The 20779-nt window shown below is 54.2% G+C and overlaps 1 protein-coding gene across 6 annotated transcripts in view; it reads right to left on the bottom strand.

The window, feature by feature from the left end:
* MROH1 (maestro heat like repeat family member 1) overlaps nucleotides 1-20779 on the bottom strand; it is a 34447-nt gene that overhangs the window by 7132 nt on the left and 6536 nt on the right. For 3 of the 6 annotated variants that reach the window (XM_004618653.2, XM_055129004.1, XM_055129002.1), the window contains exons 6-32: nucleotides 20397-20559; nucleotides 20202-20300; nucleotides 16228-16379; nucleotides 15725-15865; nucleotides 15448-15540; nucleotides 12111-12189; nucleotides 11709-11822; nucleotides 9743-9816; nucleotides 9005-9127; nucleotides 8146-8256; nucleotides 7909-8053; nucleotides 7769-7809; nucleotides 7516-7657; nucleotides 7186-7238; nucleotides 6965-7072; nucleotides 6474-6593; nucleotides 6265-6387; nucleotides 5553-5699; nucleotides 5453-5479; nucleotides 4682-4804; nucleotides 4514-4593; nucleotides 3859-3973; nucleotides 3533-3628; nucleotides 3070-3174; nucleotides 1960-2095; nucleotides 1745-1866; nucleotides 1120-1272 (exon numbers count right to left, since the gene is read on the bottom strand). In XM_004618653.2, coding sequence (XP_004618710.2) covers nucleotides 1120-1272; nucleotides 1745-1866; nucleotides 1960-2095; nucleotides 3070-3174; nucleotides 3533-3628; nucleotides 3859-3973; nucleotides 4514-4593; nucleotides 4682-4804; nucleotides 5453-5479; nucleotides 5553-5699; nucleotides 6265-6387; nucleotides 6474-6593; nucleotides 6965-7072; nucleotides 7186-7238; nucleotides 7516-7657; nucleotides 7769-7809; nucleotides 7909-8053; nucleotides 8146-8256; nucleotides 9005-9127; nucleotides 9743-9816; nucleotides 11709-11822; nucleotides 12111-12189; nucleotides 15448-15540; nucleotides 15725-15865; nucleotides 16228-16379; nucleotides 20202-20300; nucleotides 20397-20559 — 2985 coding nt within the window. Of the gene's footprint in view, nucleotides 1-1119; nucleotides 1273-1744; nucleotides 1867-1959; nucleotides 2096-3069; nucleotides 3175-3532; nucleotides 3629-3858; nucleotides 3974-4513; nucleotides 4594-4681; nucleotides 4805-5452; nucleotides 5480-5552; nucleotides 5700-6264; nucleotides 6388-6473; nucleotides 6594-6964; nucleotides 7073-7185; nucleotides 7239-7515; nucleotides 7658-7768; nucleotides 7810-7908; nucleotides 8054-8145; nucleotides 8257-9004; nucleotides 9128-9742; nucleotides 9817-11708; nucleotides 11823-12110; nucleotides 12190-12282; nucleotides 13974-15447; nucleotides 15541-15724; nucleotides 15866-16227; nucleotides 16380-20201; nucleotides 20301-20396; nucleotides 20560-20779 lie in introns of those variants that run through there. The other 3 variants (XM_055129003.1, XM_055129005.1, XM_055129006.1) reach the window with 3 other exon arrangements.

The following is a 20779-nucleotide window of genomic DNA, read 5'->3' as shown; positions in this document are numbered from 1 at the left end:
AAAAAGAACAGAGCATCAGGGCTTGCACAAAGCCAAGGCCACTGCAGCCAGAGAAGGGTGTGGAGACCAGGCCCATCTGCTAGGCTCTGACAGGGCTACTGTTCAAATCAAAGAACCTGCCACTCAGATACAGTCAAGCACATGGCCTGACTAGAAACTGGTGAGACAGATGGAGTCCAGCCCATGGGGAGCCTCAACATCCCTGATCATCAGGGAAAAACAAATCAAACCTCACTTCCATCAGGGTGGCTACCGTCAGGGCCAGAGAGACAGCACAGCAGGGAGAGCTCTTGCCTCATGTGTGGCCAGCAGTTTAAATCCCTGGCACCCCATATGGCCCCCTAACCCCACCAGGAGTGATTCCTGAGCACAGAGCCAGGAGTAAGCCTGAGCACAGCCGGGTATGGCCCACAAACCAAAAAAATAATAATAATAAAATAAGGGGTGGCTGTCAAAAAACAACAGAACAAGTGAGAACGGAGAAGCAGGATTCCAGGGACAACAGGGGAAGAAGGAAGTGGCTCAGCAGCGACAGGACGCAATGGAAGTGCTCCAGAAATTCACACCGACAGGTGAGTATGCCATCCCACTGCCCTGTATGTGCCCAATGAAGGACATGCTCACCCATATTGCCCTCCCATGTGAGACATAGGCACTGCCCACACACCCCACTGGGAATCAAGGAGTGCAGCAATAGCTGCTCCACCCCTGCCTCACGGGGCCCCAAACACCTGCCCTTGCCCTGCTCTTCTCCATCAGCAAATAGTGGCCACCTCTCTCAGAGCCTCACATCCGGAGCTCATCAGTCAGAAGAACAGGCAACCCACAGACACCCAGGTGACCCAGTGCTGGGTCCCACAGCCAGGAGCCATGGAAAAGTGTCTGCCTTCAGGAGACAACTGAGACGTGCCAATTAAACCCTGATGCACAGAAAGGGACAGATGGTGTCAGGGAGACAGGCCTGCAGGCCACCCATGGAGTCAGACTGGACCTGCCCATAGCCCTGGCATGGTACTACGAGGCCCAGTTCCTGCACAGGTGAGCCCCAGAGCCCAGGGCCCATGTGAGGGCAGCCCAGATGATGTGGGGTACCACTCCCTGGCCAGGTTCACCCCGCACCTTCTCCAGAAGCACTCCACCCCGCTCCTTCAGCAGGCAGCTGACCATGACCGCAGCTCCTCGTGAGCAATTCCTGTCAGGGTCCCCCAGGCTCTCGAATAAGGTGAGCAGGAGGCTGATGAGCTGATCCGGGGGGAGGCGTTTCGCGATGATCTTCACAGAGAGAGTGGGGGCTCAGCATCCCTTCCAGGCCAGAGTCCCAGGGCCAGGAGGGTGGTCCCCAGGCAGCCAGTACCAGATGGCCCCATCAATGCCCACTTCTTGTTCAGCAGGGAAGGGAAGCCCCCACCCCCTAGCACAACAGCCCAGTGGGATGGAATGTCCACGCTGGAGCATGGAAGGAAGCAAGAAAGATGGTTCAAACTGGACACAAGTGCCTCTAAGGAAGTTGGATCCTGCATGCAGTCATATTTTCCCTGACTCGCCCAGGGCTAGGGCCTTGCTTCACAGTGCCTAAGTGCCCAGCCCCCAAGGGACCCCATGCACTAATCCCCACTCAACTCCCACGTGCCCCAGGACCAAATAAGCCACAGTTCAACCCTGGCTCGCGGTGCTGGGAGCAGCCTTCTGAGCCTTATAGGATACTGAGGTGGGGAGGGGTGCCTGCTGCTGTGCTGGCAAGTACCTGGGCGATGCTATGGGAGGTGTGAAAGAGGAGGCTGGGGTCTGCCGGCTCAGGATGTGCAAGGGCCTCCTTGAGCATGAGGAGCCCTTCAGCCACTTCATCCTGGTAGTCTCGGGAGAAACCTGTGCTGGCAGGAGACAGCAATGCTGCTTGGGGGCTCCTGGCAGCACCCCACCACTGGGCCTCCTCCCACTGCTGCAGTCCACAAGCCTCACCCTCATAGCCCAGCTGCAGGTAGAGCAGTGAGTAGACGCAGCTCACAGCCTCCTGGCGGGTGGCGGGGCACAGGTCCGTGCACCGGGGAGCAAACAGACCGATGAGGAGGCCCAGGTTGTGGAAGGGCACCAGGGCCTGGAGAGGCAGTAGGCTAAGGGGTCTGCAGGGGACTCTGGAAATGACTAGAGAGGGGGCCAGGGGTGCAGGGGGAACTCTGGAGTGATCAGAGAAGGAACCTAGGGGTGCAAAAAAAGTGGCCAGCAAAAGTCTCATTCCCTGGGCTGAGGCCTGTACACATGCTGTGGCCTGCATGGCCCCGGCCCCATGGCCAGTGAGTTCCTGCCCTGGTGTGGGCCCCTGAGGGGTTGACCATGTTCACAGCAAGTTGCTCTGTAGACTCAGAACCTCCCAGGAAAGCAGAGAACCCTGTGGTGAGGGGACACGCTCTACTGAGAGCCCTGCCTCCTGTCCTCAAATGCTGAGCTCCCCATCTCTCAACTGAGCCTATAGGGGCCTTTCTGGGGAGCAGCACACCCCACCCTTCAGAGCTCCCAGCTCAGGCGGAAACAAGTCCAAGGCACAGAGAGGGTAGAGTAGCACTGAGGGCACAGGACAGGGCTGCTTCTCCCTAGATTCAGCCAGCTGGCACATGGGACCCAAGATGTTCTCATGACATGGGCCAATGTGGGGAGCAGGCCTTGGAGCCTGCATGGAAGATGAACCCAGGGAAACAGATACAGCAGAGCTGGCCACAGAAAGGAACCACCAGCAGTCTGATAGCTCATCAGTCTGGGCAATTTTCAGATCCTGGCCCAGGGAGACAGCTTAGAGGGCTGGAGCACAAGCTTGAGGTGCACAAGGTCTGAGTTCAAGCCGTGGCTCCACAGCGTCCCCTGAGTACTCATCAGGTCTGCATAGCCAGGCTGGGCAGCAGTGGCAGTGACCCCCAACTCGCTCCCGGCACTGCTTAGGAGACCAGAGGGAAACTTGGACGTGAGTTAACTGAGCCTCCCCGGCTTGGCACATCTAGCTCCCTGGGAAGGCCCCATGTGCAGCGAGGACTCCCAGGGTATGAGGGTGCCTTGAGGACAGTCCCACACTGAACTCACGCTGACACGCAAGTGCTCCAGGAAGTGCTGCAGCAGGTGGGCACTCAGGCCCAATGCCCGTGCCCGCTCGTGGCTCTGAGGGGACTTGATCCATGGATTCAGATGCTGGGGAAGAAGAGGGCTTCACACAGGCTGCAGCCTGCATGGGGAGCCATGGCCCTGCCTGACCATCATAGCAGCTCATGCCTGCCATGTCACCACCCCATTATTACTGGCCTCATTAGTATGCCAGAGGACCCAGAGTGAGCTGGGCCTTAGAGGAGTCCTTGCCTGCTGCAGCCCGCCACCCTGATTCCCCCAACAGGCAGGGGTTCACATGGCCCATCCCAGCCACACACACACCAGCCAGGAGGGTTGCTACTGCCTGCTCACTGGCCTGTATAAGACAGACATCACACAACTGCCCTACTGGTACCTGGGGGTGCCTTGGGGCAGGGACCTAGCTGACAGGCAGGGCACCCACCTCCACCATGATCTGCAGATTCTGTGGGCTCAAGTCCTGCTGCAGGAGACTCGTCAGCAAATTCTCCAGGGCATGCATGGTGTCCAGATATAGGGACTGCAGAGACAGAGGCCCAGGACAGTTCTGCACACAAGGGCATGCATGCAGCCTTACGTCTAATACACATACACAGATACACAGACATACACACAGATACACAGACACACAGAGACATACACACAGATACACAGAGACATACACACAGATACACAGACACACAGAGACATACACACAGAGACACATACACACAAACACACTTACACAGACACATATACAGATCACCCTACCTCCTGGCCACCAGAGTCATCCCCATCAGGGTCAGGCAGCACAGCAAGGACACCATGTAGACAGCCATGGATCAAGTCTGCCCGCACCATCTCTTCTAGAGCTGGCTCCAGGGAGCTAAGTAGCGAGTTAAGGGGGCAGGGGAGTCTCTAGCCCCCTGTACTCCATACCCACCTAAATAAGGCAGCCCAAGTAAATGAAGGCCAGCAGCTACCCTACATGCCCCTGCATTGCCCCCCACCTGCATGGACAGGATTCCCCAAGTCAGTGAAGCAAAGCAGGGCCTTACCCCCTCCCCCATGCACTCCTGCATACCCCGAGACCCACCAGGTCAGGATATCTCAGGTCAGTGAGGCCAGCAGAGCCAACCCTCCACCCCCACCCCTGCATACCCCAAGACCCACCAGGTCAGGATATCCCGGGTCAGTGAGGCCAGCAGAACCTTCACCCCACCCCTCGTGCACCCCTACATACTCCGAGACCCACCAGGTCAGAATACCCTGGGTCAGTGAGGCCAGCCGAGCCTTCACACGCCCATGCACCCCTGCATACCCCCAAACCCACCAAGTCAGGATACCCCAGGTCAGTGAGGCCAGCAGGGCCTTCACCCCTCCCGTGCACCCCTGCATACCCCCCAGACCCACTAGGTCAGGATACACCAGGTAAGTACAGGCCAGCAGGGCCTTTTTCCGAATGGGGGTTCGCAGGGAGTCTGGGGGCTCAGCCTTAATGAACTCCTACAAAAGGGAGTCCTGGACTCAGCCCTTGCCCCAGTCCTCAGGGATCCCAGGCCCCCTTTGGGGCAGCCAGGCTGCCTGCTCTCACCATCATCTGTGCCACCAGCTCTGCTTTCCGAGAGAAGTGGAAGGAAGAGGCCTGGGTGCTGCTGGAGATGGCCTGACTGACCATGCAGACACTCTGCACCAGGCAGAGCTTCAGGGCTGGGTCCTGGGGGGATACTGGGCTGGAGGCCGCCAACAAGGCCCAGGTGTTCCCCCCACCCATGGGTAGCCCTTAGCCCTGCTCTGCAAAGTGACCTTCAGCCAGTGCCCCAGTGCCTGTCAGAGCTGCAGGGACCACGCAGGGCTGGTTCACCTGTGCCCCTGCCCCTGTGGTGGGAAGGAGGGGAGCCCCCCAAGAAGAGCCCCAGCTCAGTGGGGCTCCCTGCCTGTCCCACAGTCAAGCCCTGTAGAGGCGAAAGAGGAGATGGGTGCAGAAATCCCAGGGGAGCACAGCCTGCTCCCAGATGAGCCACGAGACACCCTGGTTAGTGCCAAGTCACCAGAAGGGAAATGGTTAATGTGTTTAACGCCAAATCCTGGCTTGGAACTTGCCCTCTCCCAAGCATGTTGGAGCATCTGGGGGCAGGGGCAGGTAGGAAGCTATGGCTCAAGATGCCTGCCCTGGCCTGTTCCCCCTAACCCCATCCAGGCCAGGAACCCCTAGACCCCATTCTGGCTCCCAGAGAGGAAATGCCCAGGCGTGGGGACTGGAAGAAGCAGGTCCTGCGCTTGCCCTTGGCTTCTTCCCTGCAGCTCAGAGCCCACACCAAAGGAAAGGAAAAGCAGGTTCAGGCTTAGCCCCTATACACTGTACCTTGGTTTCTACCTTTATTCCCAGAACCTGAACAACAAAAAGTGAGGTGAGTTACAATGTGTGAAGGGATCTGGTCCCTCCCCGCCACTGCCCTGCCCACCTTGGTGTTGAAGTACTGGAACATGTTCCTGAGGATATCTGACTCCACCTTGGGCAGCACCAGCTCCCGGGGTGCCAGCGCCGCCACGTGCCCGTAGCAAAGAATCAGTGCCCCCTTCACTCTCTCCACATCGTTCTCACTCCGGTCCTGAGGGGGAGCACATTGCAAGCCTTAGCAGAGGAAGGTCAGGCTGCCCCTGAGCAGCCCGCACTGAACGCCAGGTGTCCTCAGCAGCCATGTCCCAGGCACCACTGGTCGGTGGATGACACACCCCACCCCAGGGACAGGGAGAGTGCCATGTAGGGCACAGCAGGGGAAAAGAGGAGAGGGCACAGGAGATGAGAAAGGCCATGGCTTGGCTCCAATGGAGGCGCGGGAGGACACGCACAGCTTGCAGCTCCGATGTTCTGCTCCAGAGAAGTCACCAGAGACAGAAACCTGAGGAATGAAGGGAGGGGGGAAACGGGACGGCATGCACAGTGGGGATGCCCCTTTCCAAATCAGTTACAGCCTTCCCTAGTCACTAGGGCAGCCCAAACCATCTGACATCAGCAACTGGGAGAAGCTCCGCCAAAGGGGAAACAAGCTGCTGGGAACCCCCAACAAGAGTCCCATGAATCTAGCAAAACACCCCTGGGGCCTCCACACACAGCTGCCAGCCTGGAGTAGTCCTTCTGGCCTCCACTCAACCACCAGCGTCTGCCCACCACACCTTAAAAAGGCTGAAAATGCCAGCAGATTTTCGGAACACATCTGACTTGATGAAGTCTTCCAGCTGGGCCAGGGTGTCATCCAGGTGGGAGACAGCACAGATCCCAAAGCAGCAGGCCAGGCCCTGGCAAGACAAGATACCTCACACCTAGGACAGGCACACACCACAGGGGTGGGGACTGCAGGGCTATGAAGACAGGCAGGGGGCACCTCGCACTCCTCTTCCTCCTGGTATCTGGCCATCTCCAGCAGCTCCTGCAGCTGCTTCCTGATCACCTCTGGACTGGAGGCAGCACCCAGGGCTGTCCCAATGCACTTGTACAGGAAGTTCTGCAACAAAAGAGGTGCCCAGCATCCCTGAACCTGAAGTCTGAGCAGCAAGATGGGGCTTCTGCCCTCCCAGCCCTACATCCCTCAAATGAGGGCATACTAGGCCTCCCTTCTCTCAGCCCTCTGACATAGGCCATAGGAACAAGGAAAGGCAAAACTGGGACCCTCAACAGGTGTCCTCCATACACACACCTCCTCCCAGGGCATCCCCCCATTTACACACCTCCTCCCGGGTGTCCCCCATGCACACACCTCCTTCCTGGACATCCCCCATGCACACATCTCCTCCCAGGACGTCCTCTCATGCACACACCTCCTTCTAGGACATCCCCCATGTACACATCTCATCCTGAACATCCCCCCATGCACACCTTCTCCTGTGGCATCCCGTTGTAGCTGGGCAGCTGCTTACACATCTCCAGGCTCAACTGGCAGGTCCACGTGTTGTCAGACACGACAGTCAGAGCATCTCGAAGGAACTGTAACAGGAGCTGTCCGTGAGGGCCATACCCTGCTCTCCCTCAGCCATGGCAGCCAGACAGGGCACCCCAGCCCCCTCCCAGTGCGGTTTTACTGGGTCTCCACATCTCACCATCAGCAGCTTCTCCTCCCACTCCTTCTGAAATAGACTTTCCTCAGTGTGTTCTGAAATAGCCAAGGGCCCAGTTAGCCAGCATGATCCTGACAGAGCACCTACATGCCCACCCTTAACCCGCTGGCCAGGGGAGGCCTCGCTTCTCGAGTAAAGCCTCAGCACTATATGCACCAGATGATCCCAAACAAGATCCAGCAGGAAGCACAGGGCCAGTCTCTTTCTTGCACTCAGGTGAAGCCATTTTTTCCCACTCACAAAACCTAAGGTGCCAGGAGTCGGCTTGTTCCCACCAGCAAATGTGGGTTCCTGGGGACAGGTTCTGTTTACCATCCAGGTACCCCAGCAGCAGGGGTATGGTAGTCTCCCAGCGCTGGCCCAGTGCAGGGTGGATGTTCTGATGCAGAACGTTCAGGAGACGTAGTGAGGCAGCCCCACGGCCATCACCCAGGTAGGGGCGACAGGACACAACCTACAGGAGGAGAAGGGGGCTGGCACAGGGTGGGCACGTGGCCAGGGCAGCAGCCCACAACTCCCTAAACACTTCTCAGGGAATGGAGGCCACACGCTTCTGTCTGCTTACCAGAAGTCGGGTGATGATGGCGTAAGGGGTCGGAAGGCTCACTGAAAATGAGGGGACATGTTCAGCCCCAGTCAGGGCCTAGGATAGAGGGCACGGGGTGGGGGGGGGCTACTCCTGTGAGGGAGATGGGGCGTACCCACCATGAGCGTCGTACTGGATGAGGAAAGTATGGGGTGCTTCCTCCTGCCTTTTCTGAGCCAGGTGCACGAGGCTCCGGCAGAGCGGGGTCAGAGCACCGGTAAAGCGCACAGGGGTAAGGAACTCCAGCAGGTAAGGCCAGAGTACCTGAGGACAGCACTCTGGTCAGCAGGGTGGCCACCCCGACCCTGCGACTCCCATCAGCCCAGGCCCAGAGTCAGAGAGGCCTGCATGCTCACATCGCTCATCCTGTCCACTGTGGTGCTGACCAGGTAGAGGGTGTTGATGCTGATGTCCCGCACACTGTCTGCTGTGAGGTCCTCACTACTTTCAGGTGCTGATCTCTGAGGCTAGGGGAAGGAAGAAGACAGGAGCATGGGGCTAGCAGCCACCACCACTCTCTTCCCCAGGCAGATCCTGCCCTGTCACCGTGACACATCCTAGGCAGGGAGGTACTAAAACGACGGCTAGAAAACAGCTCCTGGGCTTAGTCTGGTCTTGGAAATAAAGTGTGAGCTCTTCCTACAGGTTACGCCAGAAGTGAAGAGCTTGATTCCTGCTGTCTAGGGGCCAGCAGGGGGAAATAAGGCCTTCATGGAAAGCACTGGAGAAGAGCCACAGCACCAGGAGCGGAGAAGCCTGAGCAAGCTCACTGGGACTGGGAGCATCCAACTGAGAGTGATGACTGTGCTCTGCAACTTCATTAGCATATCACATATCATGTGAGGTCTGTAAGGCTGCGTGCAAACAGCACAGCACAGGGGAAGTAGCAGATCTGCAAGGACCAAAGGAGGCAGTCACCTCCATTCAGACAAACAAGTGCACATCAGGAAACAGGTATGTTTAGAGGGAGAGCAACAATTGCTAAAGCAAGCTCTAAAATACATGGAATTTCGTATCAAATACCCACAAAACTCTGAAAGCTGCAAACCCACTAGGAGTCATCCCTGAGCACAGAGCCAGGGGTAAGCTCTGAGCACCAAACAAAACCAAGAAAGCCCAGGGAAATGTCTGCTGCCCTCTACTCTCATGAGACTGCAGGTGAGAGACCCAGCCCAGCACAAGAGGCCCCCTTAGTACATGCCCGCAGCACCCTACCTCCGGCTCAGGGGGCAGCGCACACTGCTGCACGATGTACTCGATCATCGTCTCACCTCCTGGCTGCTCCAGGTAGCCATGGTGGGCCATGGCGCTGATCACCTGCACCACTGCCCGTTTCACCTACACAGAATGGCAGGTTAGGAAGTGTTCATGCACAGGCCAGGAAACAGATAGGAGCGAAAGCTTGCTTCTTCTCAGCCTCCACTGTGTTTGTGATACACACCTCCCTGCACCCGGCCTCACCACTGCACCTGCACCTACAGCAGCACTTATATTCTCACCTGCTCCCACATCTGCCACCTGTACCTACACCTGCACACACACCTGAGCCTGTGTATGTGCTCATACCTGTACACATGCATCACCTGCACACACCTGAGTCTGTGCATGTGCTCATACCAGCACCTATACCTGCACACACACCTGTGCCTGTGCATGGGCTCATACCGGCACCTGTGCCTACTCCTGCCAACACACCTAAACCTGTGCATGTACTTCCCCTGCACACACACCTGAATGGTTAGTCACCCACACTCTGTAGCTGCACTCAAACCTCACTTGTACCATCCCTGCACCTGTAGCTTGTACCTATAGCCACACCTCTACATCACACCATACCTGTACTCATATCTGCACAGCTCTGAGCCCATGCAAACTCTAAAGTAGGGAACCCTCAGCAATCTGAGCAAGGCATGTGGGGGTCTGTGGTGGTTGCAGATCACAGGTGCATCCTACCTTGCAGTTGGTATCCAGAAGAGGAAGCCTCATGGAGGAGAGAATGAAGGGTTTCTTCACCTCCATCTGGGGAGCTGCACAGAACAGAGCAGTCAGGCTGTCAGTGACAGCCTGTTGCTGGGGCTGTAGGCTTACAGTGGCCTCCCTCTCCCCAGAGGACAGATGCTTTTGTCACAAAGCACATGATCTGAAAGAGTGGGAAGACTAGTAGGTAAGGAAGAACTGAGTCAGGCAGACCTAGGCTCCCACACAGGCAGCCCTTTGGAGGCTTCCCCCCCCTCAGGGGCAGCAGCTTCATGCCTACCACACCAATGCACCTCTGGAGATCAGCTGAGCAGTCCTCTTGTCCCAGGGAGCTGTAGTGGCTGCTCTAAAGCCCCCACTGAGAACCTAAGACATAGCCCCTCAGCCTCTCGAGGCACACAGGAAATGTGACAAAAGAGCCTGAAGTCCCAGAAGCCAGAACTGAGCCACCATGACACAACCCCATCTCAGTGGTACCTGAATGGAACTGAGACTGTCCAACACATTCACAGCAGGAGCCCTTCCTGAGTTTTCTATTATGAAACTATTTTACTTCCTCTTTAAGAAGTTTCATTTAAGCAAACATGAGGGAGAAAGAAATCTGTCAGAGGGCAGGAGCGATTGTATAGCAGGAAGGGTATTTACCTTGCATGTGCAGACCTGGATTTGATACCCAGCACTCCATATGATCCCCTGAGCATGCCAGAAGTGATTTCTGAGTGCAGAGCCAGGAGTAACCCCTGAACATCATCAGTTATAACCCCCTACCCCCCAAAAAAGAAATGTGTCTGAGGAAAAACAGGTTTCTCTAGAGGGGAGAGAGCCAGACACCCCATCCTTGGCTAAAGGAATTTTACATCTCAAGTGGAAATGCCAACAACCCAGAATGGGGATGTACTTTTTATTTATTTATCTAGGCTTTTTGGGTCACACCCAGTGATGCTCAAGGGTTACTCCTGGCTCTGCACTCAGTAATTACTCCTGGCAGTACTCAGGGAACCATATGGAATGCCAGAGATTGAAACTGGCTCAGTCACGTGCAAGGCAACTGCCCTACTGCTGTACTATTTGCTCCGGCCCCAGGATTGTGCTTTATTAAAGAGGCTTTTTATTGGAGTGAGGTGAGCCACCTGGCACTCTTCAGGGGGTCATATGTAATACCAGGGAGCACTGGAGACAGCTACATGTAAGCTAAGTGTCCCACCCCCAGCCTTTGCCCTGTACAGTCTCTGGCTCGACCAGAGAAATCAGTTCCTGAGAGAACAGGAACTAGCCTAGTGTCTCACAAATGGATAAAATTGCACAGGCATCAAGAGTTGGTCTTGTCTCTAGTTCTACCCACCACAGGGAGGAAGCACCCCACCAGGTATTCTAACCCATCTACCAACAGCCAGTCAGGGGGAAGGGCAGGGGAGCCCTGAGCTGCTACTGGAAGTCACTTTACCTTCTTCCCCTCATCTTCCAAGACCTGGAGGAGATGTGCCCAGACTTCCTCTCCATGAGATGGTCTCTCTAGGCAGCAGAGGCTCCACTGTCCCCCTTCTCCCCTGCCACACCCTGATTCTGGCCCACATCCCTGTCCATGGGTGCTGAGAATCAATGCTGACTGGCACAGGATGGGGTTGGCACACTTGTTTCCAGAAGAGCCAGACACAAGACATGTGACCTCCCAAGCACACGTGTCCACATCCTGCTGCTGGTCTTGCAGTCCAGAGGACAGTAGATTCAGTGGAGCTATCTGGGCTCTGATCCATGCCACCTAACTGTGAGGAAGGCACAGGCAGGCAATCTAAGTTGCCTCAACCCTTCAGGGAGAACCTTGTTGAACAGAGGCAACCTCCTACCAGACCCCATGGAGCCTCCTTGCCAGCCTGCTCAACAAAACTGACTGAATGAGGGGATCCCAAGCCCTAGGAATCCCCCCCACACCAGGAGCACTCACCAGCCGTATTAATCACATGCCTCAGGACTTGAAGGGTGCCCACACGAGCCCTCTCATTGTTTGTGTCCAGCTTGGGCAGCAGGAAGGCCAATAAACGGTCAGGTGAGCAGCAAGCTGTAGGCAACGTGTAAAGGGACTGTGACAATCTGCTTGTGGCCACCTCCAGACCCCAAGACAAAGTGGAATAGGCCTGGACTTTAGCCTGGCCAGGTCTTAGCCACAGATAGGCCCAGGCAGAGGCCCCCACCACCCACAGCTGACACCCATGAACCCCGGGGAAAGGTGCAGGAACATGGGTGCCCTGGACTGAAGCAGAGGTCCCTACCACCCACAGCTGCCACCCATGACACTCCAAAGTGGGAGTGCAGAAGCATGGGTGCCCAGCCCCAAGCCATCTTTTACCTAACACAGTGAGGCAGCGTAGCACCTCTTTCTGGTTGCTCATCACCAGGGGGCTGGAGGACTCCACAGGCACACATATCTGCTCCAGGATAGATGAAAGGTTACCGAGAGGCCCTCTGCTAGTCCACTCCCAAAGATACTGGGCCCCAGCTTCCACCTGGCTACGACATACACACAGCACCTGCAGGAGGGGCCACTCCCAGCCTGGCCTCAGGGCTGCATGGAGGCACTCTGTAGCTGCAAGGTCCAGGACTTCAGGCCCCCTTATGGAGACAACGGCCATGCACAGTGCACACCCACCCACAGAGCCTGTACACATGCCCCTACATACATGCATGCAGACACAGTGCATAAATGCCCACTCATAAGCATAGACAATGCACACATAGATATAACAGCTTGATGCCATACAACACACAAGTAGACACACAGAAGCAAGCACACGCTCAGTGCACACACAAGCATGCAAACAGTGCACACATGCTCCTAAATGCTACTACTCAAACAAAAGCATGCACACTTAGTTAACACACACAAGCACACACAGAGCATGCAGACACATACTCACCAAACACATAGGCTCCCCCACATACACACAAAAGACACAGAGCACACACATGCTTCCAAAGGTACACACAGAAGCATAAAGACATGCACAGTGTCCATATGCACACACAAGCATGCAAACAGTGCACACATGCTCCTAAATGCTCCTACACAGACAGAACCATGCAGAAATACACTCAGTTAACACACACATGCTCCTACATGCACATATAGAAGCGCAGACACTCTTCCTCACACAGAAGGACGCAGACACTTAGTACACACATGTTCTCACATGTTTACACAGAGGCATACATTCAGTGAACACACATGCATCAAGCATGCAGACACACATTCAGTGCACCCACATGCATATGCAAGCATGCAGACACATACGCAGTGCGCACATGCTCCCACACACATACACAAGCATGCAGACACATATCTAGTGCACACTCACTTCCATGTGCACTCACCAAAGCATGTAGACACACACAGTGCACACATTTGCTCCCATATACTCCCACACTCACAAGTAGCATGCAAACATACACATGTACTCCCACACAGAAGCATGCACTCACTCTCACGCACACATATACAAGCGTAAAGACACACAGTGCATACACACACTCCCATATGCAGAGAAGCATGGAGACAGTACACACACATGTTCTCACATGAACACACAAACATGCAGACACACAGTGCTCACACGAACTCCCACACAAGCATGCAGACACACAGTGCACACATACGCTCTCACATGCAAGACATGCAGACACAGCGCACATTCTCCCACAAGCACACAGAAGCATGAAGAGACACTCCCCACACACAAGTCCACATACACGCATAGAAGCATGCACACAGTGCACACAAGCTCCCATGTGCATACACAGAAGCATGAAGACATACAGCACACACATGCTCCCATATGCATACACAGAAGCATACACACAGTGCACACCCATGCACACACAGAAACATGAGGATACAGTACACATACATGTTCCCACATGCACACTAGAAGCATACACACAGCGTATACATATGCTCCCATAGGCACTCACAGAAGCATGCAGTGTATACACATACCTCCACGTGCTCACACCCACAAGTGCACACAATGTTCCCATAGATACACAGAAGCATGAAGACACAATGCACACATGTGCTCACACACACAGAAGCATGAAGACAGTGGACAGTGCACACATACACAGAAGCATGAAGACATGCACAGTGCACACATGCTCCAACATACTCCCACATGCTCACACAGTAAGCAGACACACATATGCTCCCAAATGCACACACAGAAGTATGCACAGAGCACACACATAAGCATGCAGACATGCACAGTGCACACACGAGCATTGCTGGCTCTCTCACACGCACTCACTGTTGGCTCTCAAACCTTCAAGGAAGAATTGAAAATTCTGCCTTCTTTCACCCCTTCCCCTGTCTCCAGCAACCAGAAAAAGTTCCTAAAGACACATTCTGTCAGGACGTATGCTAGAAAATGCTCATCAGTCTTCAGGGTGAGGAAACCAAGACACCTGAATCTATCTATTCAGCGCCATAGCGTTAACCAAGGAGAGCTTCAGTAGTGGCAGGAAACCAGTCTGAGGCAAGTGTGTCACACTTATGCCCCTGGCACCAGTAGTGCTTTTATTCCTAGTGTCAGTGTGGTGACCGCCATGCTGGGGATTGGAAGGATTTGCAAACCACCCTCTTACTTTTCCGGGAGTTTGCAGATCCACTCCCAAGCATACTGGTCATACAGGACCCCACAACTATGCTGGGGTAAATGCTGCACCCCAGATTTATGTTCTGACCTGACCCTCAGAACGTAACCTATTTTTCTTTCTTTCTTTTTTGTTTTTTTTGCTTTTTGGGTCACACCCAGCGATGCTCAGGGGTTACTCCTGGCTTTGCACTCAGGAATTACTCCTGGCGGTGCTTGGGGGACCATATGGGATGCCGGGGATTGAACTCGGGTCGGCCGCGTGCAAGGCAAACGCCCTACCCGCTGTGCTGTCGCTCCGGCCCCCATAACCTATTTTTCAATAAGGACTTTGCAAATATGTAATTAGTTAAGATGGGGTTAGAGTAGAACAGAGACCTGTAGGGGGGTTTAGGTGTTCGCCTTGCACTCAACCAACCCAGGTTTGATCCCGAGGACCACAAATGGTTCCCTGAGCATAAGGAGTGATCCCTGAGCAAAAAGCCAGGAGTAAGACCTGTGCACTGACAGGTGTGGCCTAACATAAACTTCTCCCTACGAAAATATTCCACTGTATTGGTATAGGGCTAGTTAAGGAAAGTCTTCGACTTTCTTTATGGTTCACTCAAGCTCTCTGGCCCTCCTCCAGTCCTGATGTCCTCTACTCTCTCAAAGTCTGCCGGACTCTTGGTGGTCAGGCTGCTCGCTGCTGGCTATGACACTGAGCACAGCTCAGACGCTCCACTGAAGCCTCTCCCCTCCCAGACCAAGAGTATCAAGCACATAGCCTGGGAGCTTCCCCATCAAGGCTGGTCCAGTGAGTCTGTGGGGCTGGGTGTCCCCCTGCAGAGGGTACTGGCAAAGCTGTGGCCTTGGAGAGCAAAAAAGGGAATCCCCAATTGGCTGCTCTTCCAGAAACCACCACCCACCTCCTCCCTCTAGCCCTGTGCCCAGCTTCTCTCACAGAAAGTTCTGCCAACCTGGCTACCTGCTGCCAGGAGCCTCAGCATGCAACCTCACCAGCACGTGCTCCCAGAACGTACATCCCAGGCCTGTACCTACCTGTGCATGCAAAGCAGCCAGAAGAGCGTCAAGCTGGACTTCCAATGTGCGGCTGCCTACACTCACAGTTGCCTCCAGGATCTGGCCCAGGCTCTGCACGGACAGAGGACAGCAGTCTCAGTCCACAAGTAGGGGCCCTTGGCCACACTGGATCATTGGGGAACTCAGGTGTGGAAACCCTACCCCCACCTCTAGGGAACAGAAGGGCTCCATGGCTCCTGTCCGGCTCTCACCCACCATGAATCTGAAGCAGGGATGGGGGCTACGAGCACTGCACCTTAGATACATGGAAGGCCTCAGCGTGCTTCTTGTAGAGTGCCAGCACTCCGGGCAGGAGCTTGGGGAGCTGCTCCTCTAGCTTCTCACTGGGCAGCAGGAGGCTCATTGGTCCCAGAGCCTCCACCACGGCCAGCCGGAGCTGAGGGATAGAAACAACAGTTCATCCAGTCACACTGCAGCTTAATGTGAAGGAGAGTCCACCCACAGGAGACCAGGCCAGACAGGATGATGTGACAGCTTTGGGGAAAGACCAGGACTCCCTAAACAGCTCAGGAGTGGCCATGAGCAGGACAGCATTCAGGCCAGGGGAGATACTGCATGGGTCATCACTTCCCACCCTCCAGCAAGCTGTGCTGGGGTACTCACAGTTCTGGGCCCCAGGGAACAGACTGTCCTGCTTCATGGTGGGAGCTGCCCAGGGCACCTCTCCTCCTGACCAGTCAGGATGGGAGGCCTACAGAGCCGGGCTAAGGTGCACCAGGTAAGCCCAAGTGGCCATACCTTAGCCTCTCGACTCGGCAGCCACTGGTAGAAGAGGATGTCATAGGCGCTGATGATGTCGGTGGCAAAGGCATCCTTCCTGACAGTGGGGTCTGGGGCCTGGTCCAGGTTGGCCAGGTACTCCAAGGTGCTCTCGCTGAAGCGCTGCAGAGCTAAGGCCCAAGGTGTGAACAGACAGGTTTATGGAATCCCCTCACTTCCCCTTGTAGTCTGCAGGTCTCCTCCCAAGCACACTGGTCATACGGGACCCCATGTCTATGTTGGGGTGAATGCTCTGCCCCAGATTCACGTTCTTACCTGACCCTCAGAATGTTACCTATTTTACAACTGGGTATTTGCAAATGTAATTTGTTAAGATGGGGTTAGAATAGGACAGAGACCCATAAACACATGGAAAAAATGCTCATCATCAATGATCGGGAAAATACAGAAAATAAAAATAAGTAGATATCACCTCACACCCAGGAGAGTGGCTTATATCAATTTAAAAACAAAAAACAACAACAACCAAAATGAAACAGAAATAACCTTTTTTTTTTTGGTTTTTGGGTCACACCCGGCAATGCACAGGGGTTACTCCTGGCTCTGCACTCAGGAATCACTCCTGGCGGTGCTCAGGGGACCACATGGGATGCTGGGAATCGAACCCGGGTCGGCCGCGTGCAAGGCAAACGCCCTACCCGCTGTGCTATTGCTCCAGCCCCAAAACAGAAATAACCTTTACTGGTTATTTCTCATTCTGACATACTGGTGAGAAAGTGGTGAGAAAGGAACCCTCATTTCACTATTGGTGGAACTGTTGTCTGGTTGAGACTCAAAGGATAATAGTCCAGAGACTTCTAAAAATACTAAAATTAAAATTTCCACAGGATCCAGCAATGGCACTCCTAGATAGCTAACCCCAAAAAATAAAAATACTAATCTAAAAGCTCCGCCCCTCTCAGAGAGCCCAGAAAGCTTCCGAGAGTATCGCGCCCACATGGCAGAGCTGGCAAGCTATCCGTGGCATATTCGGTATGCAAAAACAGTAACAAGTCTCACAATGGAGACCTTATTGGTGCCTGCTCAAGCAAATCGATGAGCAATGGGATGACAGCGACACAGTAAATCTGAAAGCTACACACATATCAGTGGTCACTGCAGTGCTATTCACAACAGCCAAGATCTGGAAGTCTTTCAAATGCTGATGACATATGAACGGAATCAAAAAAGCCGTAGTTAGGACCAGAGAGAGTACAGGAGGTGAACCTTGTATGCAGCTGAACCCAGTTTGAATCCTGGTACCACATATGATCCTCCAAGCACCAACATGAGCAATCCCTGAACATTTTGGGTCCAAAATCCAAAAATGAAAAAATTAAAACATGTCTGTCTGTGGGAGGAAAAAAAGTGTTGTTGTAGGGGCTGAAGAGATAGTACAGGGGGTAAGGTTCCTGCCTTGCATATGGCCAACCCTGGTTTGATCTCTGCCACCATGTTCCCAAAGTACTAACCTCAAGGCCCTCAAGCACCACTGGGTATGGTACCAGAGACTCTAGGTACCACAAGGGAGTACTGGGTAATCTGTGGCATAGCAGGGTCTGAGACGCACCGTATCCTGGGATTCTTACATCAAATGTCCAGTCTTGTTAGCCAAAAATCACTGAGAATAGTCTCCCCACCCCTAAAAAGAAGTGGCTTATACACACAAAACTACTCAATTATGAGGAAAGATAAAGTATATGGACAGAACTTGAAGAGGTCAGGCTCCTTCTGAAATAAATTCAGAGAAAGACAAATACCAGACCACACACATGTAGTATATAAAAAGTAAAGCATGGGAATAGACAATATCTATAAAACAAATTCTCAGGGGCCAGAGAGAGAGACTTCAGCAGATCAAGCACATGCTTCGCATGTATGAGACCTGGGTCCAAATCCTGGCACTGCATATGGTGGAGATCAGGAGTGACCCCCCCTCAACAAGTAAACAGCTGAGAGTATCCCCCAGCACAGCTGGGTGTGGTCTAAAGACCAAAAAAATTTGTAAACCCTCAGGCTCTGACCACAGAACTGAGGCTCCCAAGGGGGCACAGGGTGTGGCTGGAAGTACTGTGGTAGAAGAATGCTGGACTCTGGCAGGGAGAGTACCATGCCTTCAGAATGCTGTAAAGGGGCTCAGTGCCTAAGACTCCATAAGTGGTGTCTATACAAGACAAGACAGGCTGTGTGGTGGACCCATGGGGGCAGACAGCATGGTGGTTATCACCCAGAGCTAATGTCAGAGGCCTGCACTGGATCTGTGGTTGAAAGGTCCCAGTCTCAGCTTCTTTGTTCCCACAGCCCCAGGGGATGGGTGCATACAACCCCTCCTACCCCAAGGTGGGAGGCCCCGTCAGGTCAGTGATGTGTCAGTCCCTGCTGGAGCTCTGCTTTCCAAGACTGCAGGACAGGCTCCATAAGGGGGCCCAGGCTGGGAGAGCAGGTTCAAGCGGCAGATTGAGGAAGAAGTGGAGCAGAGGGAGGAGAAGGACACTGAAAAGTGAGTGGACGGAGTAGGGGACTGGCTGTGGAGCCTGGGAGCCTTCTCTAGGCATGGCTGTCTCCTCTCAGGGCCAGGCCAGAGCTCTCCACACTAACACCAGGGCAACTCCCTCCCTGTGGAAAGTTTCCTAGCCCACAGCATAGCACCTGCACACTGCTCCAGGCAGGCCTTTTGCAGGTGTTTTAAGGCAATGGTGAATATTTTTTATGGCATCTTTTGGTAAATTTATTTCATTTTTTTATAATAAGAGCCACTCCTAGCAGTGCTGAGAAAGGGGAGAAGGGGCCATGCAGTGCCTGAGATCTAGCCAGGGGCCTCACAGATGTGAAGCATATGCTCTACTGTTTGAGCTAAAAAGTTATTAGCAGAGGGGGCGGGGCTGGACCACTTACTCCAAACATTCAGAGGCTATTCCTGGTTCTGTGCTCAGGAGTCACACCAGTGGTCCTTAGGGAACATTATGGCACCAAAGATTAAAGGGGCCAGCAACATGCAAGGCAAACATCTTGCTTCCTATACTATCTATCCAGCCTTCTTTAATTTTTTGTTTGGAGGAGTTGTGGGGTTTGGGTCACACCAGCAGTGCTCATGGACTATACCTGGTTCTCCTGGTTCTAGAGTAATCTTATGTGGTACCAGGGATTCAAACCAGAGTCACAGCCACTGCAGTCACATAAAAGGCAAGTGCTTTGCCCCTGTACTATGTCTCTGCCCCCTCTTTAATTTTTGATGTCAAACTCACCATCCTTCCCTCTGAGGAGTTGCCTGTCCAGCCCCTCAATAAACACTCACAACTAGAACCTAAGTCACCTCTTTCTCATTTCCCTGGCTACTGAGCATTCAATTTCTGATCAGCACAGGAGACACGGTTCTTCTGCTTCCATCCAAACAGTGTGCTCCATGGTGCTGACCGATGCGCTGAGCCTGGCGGACCTGGAGAGATCTCCCACCCTGCCCCAGTCTAAGCAACCATCACTCCAGATGGCTTCCCTAAGCCAGGACAATAGCAGCTCATTTGGGTGGCCAAGGAAGACAGGGCTTCCAGAAGCTTCTGTGACCCAACCCTTTGAGAAAGCCCTATAGTGGAGATTAGGAAGGTCCTGTCCTCCTGAGCCTCAGACAGTCCAGCCCCCTTGTTCCACCCTTGTAAGGGCTGTGGCCCTCCTGATACTGGGGGAAACACTGGGGATGAAAATGAAGCTGTAGAATGAAAGTGGAAGCCAGGGAGGCCCAGGCCCCCAACCACAGGCAACACTTCCCCATCTCTTACCCTGTACATGAAAGGCACAGATGAGGGTACCAATACCACTGAGCAGCCTGGGGATAGCCATAGCTTCCATGGGGAGGAGAGCTGAGGCCTCAGTGTAGGTGGGGGGAAAGTGGGGTAAAACTGAGAGAGTCCTGCCTGCCCTTACATCCCACAAATGCCACAATGAAGGTACTGTCTTACCACAGCAGAACACCACCCGCATGGAGTCATGCTTAGCCAGGCCCAGCATGGGCAGCAAGGCGCTCAGGATGGACGGCAGGAAGGGCACCATGCCAAACACTGCAAGAAAGGGTGTGTGACCAAGGCCCTCATCCCTCCATTGTACTCCACCCCACACAGAGGATGTCCCAGCACTACAGCCAGCCTCCCACCTACCATTGGAGATGGCGAGGTTGGCCAGAGTCTGCACCACGAAGCAGTGTGGCAGAACACCAGGTTGTAACTTGGGCAGCAGCTCTTCCATCACCTTGCCCACGAAGCGATGCCCCATGGCCACCAGCACACCACTGGCCGCCTGCTGCCAGTCACTTACCAGCTCCTATAGTCCACAACTGGGTCGATACCCGGCCAACAGGAAGGGGATCCTGCCTCCACTGTCCCCAGGAGTGCCATATATGTCCTGTCCCCTGGGCTAGGGAAGGCATACCCTGATTTCTCTTGCAGAGATGAAGAATTTCTTCTTCATCTCTGGAAATCATGGGGTGTGTCACTCTCTGCCCCGAAGGGAGTCAGCACACAGGACCATATGGCCAGCAGGA

The sequence above is a fragment of the Sorex araneus genome, chromosome 2, assembly GCF_027595985.1.
Source record: "Sorex araneus isolate mSorAra2 chromosome 2, mSorAra2.pri, whole genome shotgun sequence".
NCBI lineage: Eukaryota > Metazoa > Chordata > Mammalia > Eulipotyphla > Soricidae > Sorex > Sorex araneus.
This window is presented reverse-complemented; position numbering and strand designations above follow the sequence as displayed.